Source organism: Mandrillus leucophaeus, unplaced genomic scaffold (genome assembly GCF_000951045.1).
Source record: "Mandrillus leucophaeus isolate KB7577 unplaced genomic scaffold, Mleu.le_1.0 Scaffold109, whole genome shotgun sequence".
Lineage (NCBI taxonomy): Eukaryota > Metazoa > Chordata > Mammalia > Primates > Cercopithecidae > Mandrillus > Mandrillus leucophaeus.
Genome location: NW_012099098.1, coordinates 1,039,705 through 1,041,684, shown reverse-complemented (window position 1 = coordinate 1,041,684; position 1,980 = coordinate 1,039,705). Strand labels below are relative to the sequence as shown.

The 1,980-nt window shown below is 52.7% G+C and overlaps 1 protein-coding gene across 4 annotated transcripts in view; it reads right to left on the bottom strand.

The window, feature by feature from the left end:
• Nucleotides 1-1,980, bottom strand: part of CIZ1 (CDKN1A interacting zinc finger protein 1) — a 46,789-nt gene that overhangs the window by 3,046 nt on the left and 41,763 nt on the right. For 3 of the 4 annotated variants that reach the window (XM_011987947.1, XM_011987953.1, XM_011987961.1), the window contains 3 exons: nucleotides 1,337-1,424; nucleotides 722-835; nucleotides 371-517 (listed from right to left, as the gene is read on the bottom strand). In XM_011987947.1, coding sequence (XP_011843337.1) covers nucleotides 371-517; nucleotides 722-835; nucleotides 1,337-1,424 — 349 coding nt within the window. Of the gene's footprint in view, nucleotides 1-370; nucleotides 518-721; nucleotides 836-938; nucleotides 1,017-1,336; nucleotides 1,425-1,980 lie in introns of all 4 variants that reach the window. The other variant, XM_011987939.1, reaches the window with a different exon arrangement.

The following is a 1,980-nucleotide window of genomic DNA, read 5'->3' as shown; positions in this document are numbered from 1 at the left end:
AATTAATTAATTAATTAAATAAAAGATGTCTGCTGCTATCAGCCTCACCATTATCATCACTATCATCTGACTTTTCCTTTGCACACTACATAGTTTCCCACCTTGGTGCCTTTACTGATGCTGTTCCCTTTCCCTTCCTCCACACAGGTCCAAATTTCAGTCAGGCTTTGCATATTTTAACTGCTACTCTCTAGTCATCATGCATAATTACATAGTCATGCAGAAGGCAGTTGACAGTAATAATCAGTTGTGGCATGCATTAGTGCCCACAGATGCCAGCCCAGTGTCTGGCCTCCGGGAGGTGGGATGAGGTCTGTTCTGGGCTGGGAATCCAGCACGGAGCCCGCCTCCCACACCCTCCCCCGAGCACCTGCTTGCAGAGTTCCTCCTCAACCTCGATCTCTTCTTCATCCTCATCATCCTCTTCCTCTTCATCACCCTCAAAGCAACCCACAGCGTCCACTGTAATGAAGTGGTCCTCATCTTGGCCAGCAATCTCCTTCTCAAGCGACTTCAGCTGCCCAGGGAGCAGGCAAGGGGCTCAGGTCAGCTCTGAACAGCCAAGGGGCCATGCCCTACCCACCCCACCCCTCCCCTGAGAGTCTCGATCCCTCCAGACCTGCTGTGAGTTTGGGTTGGGAAAAACCTCAGCTTGCTGCATGGCCTTGGCCAAGGCTCTGTACCTCTCTGGGCCCATGTCCTCTGAGGGAGCTCGGGTTACCTCCTTGGCTTTGTCCTTATGACCCTGGGACTTCACGTGCTCCACAAACTTGCGAGGGGTTTTGAAATAGCGGTTGCAAACGGTGCAGAACGGTCGCAAGGATTGTTTGGCGATCTGGAAAAAGGCAGGCCGACCAAGCAGTGTCCCCAGGTGCAAGCCCCCTGACTAGCACCCAGGCAGGGCCTGGCAAGAGCTCACCTCCCCTGGGCAGGCCCACCATATCTGTAACAAGCTGGGCTGTGCTCCACCCCTGCACTGGAACGTGGGCAAACACATCTCTTCGTGGTGTGGGTGGCTGAGAGATGCGATGGCAGATGGCAACACAGAGACAGGACAGACACAGAGAGAAGACGAGAGAGAGGGCAGCTGCCCAAATAACCCGTGAGCCCCATGGCTGAATGGCAGGGTGAGATGGTACCTGGCCTACACTGGACAGATGGGGAACCTGAAGAAGCCCGAAGAAGAAACAAGACTGACTCATCCAGAACTGCATTGTGGGTTATGCGGGTACAGGGACAAAGAAGAACGTTTACTTTCCTCCTGGGGCTCTGTGTTGCCTGGCCTCCGCTTGGAGACAGCAGTGCGGGTGCCTCTGCAGTGTGCAGGCCCTCCTACCTTGTGGTCCTGTGTCCTGCGGTGTCGGATCAGGTCCCCCACGTAGTAGAGCTGGCAGGTGTTACACCAGCGCCTTGGTGGAGGCTCCCTGAATGACAACAGTCAAAGCAAGTACAATGTGAAGCCAGAAAGACAGCAGCTATCCGAGAGTACTCCATAAGTGTCATGCCATTCCAATAGCAATTCCCACAGGATCTCTTAGGGAAGCTTAACACAACGGTTCTGAGGTTCATCTGGATGAGTACTTAAGCAGAAATAACCCAGGAAACTTTAGGGGGAAGGGGAATGAAGCACTGGGGATGCCAACCTTTAAAATGAAAACCACAAGCTACACACTGTGTAGTGTGATGTACATCCTGACAGTGTTATCAATGGGAAAGAATGGAAAGGCCTAACCAGGTTCAAATATTGGTAAGAATTCAGCTTCGCCAGCCTGGGCAACATGGCGAAACCCCTTCTCTAGCAAAAACACAAAAAATGAGCCAGGCATGGTGGCTCATGCACCTGTGGTCCCGGATACTCAGGAGGCTGGGGTGGGACAGTTACTTGAGCCTGGGAGGCAGAAGTTGCAGTGAACTAAGATAGTGCCACTGCACTCCAACCTGGGTGACAGAGTGAGACCCCCATCTCAAAAAACAGAATTC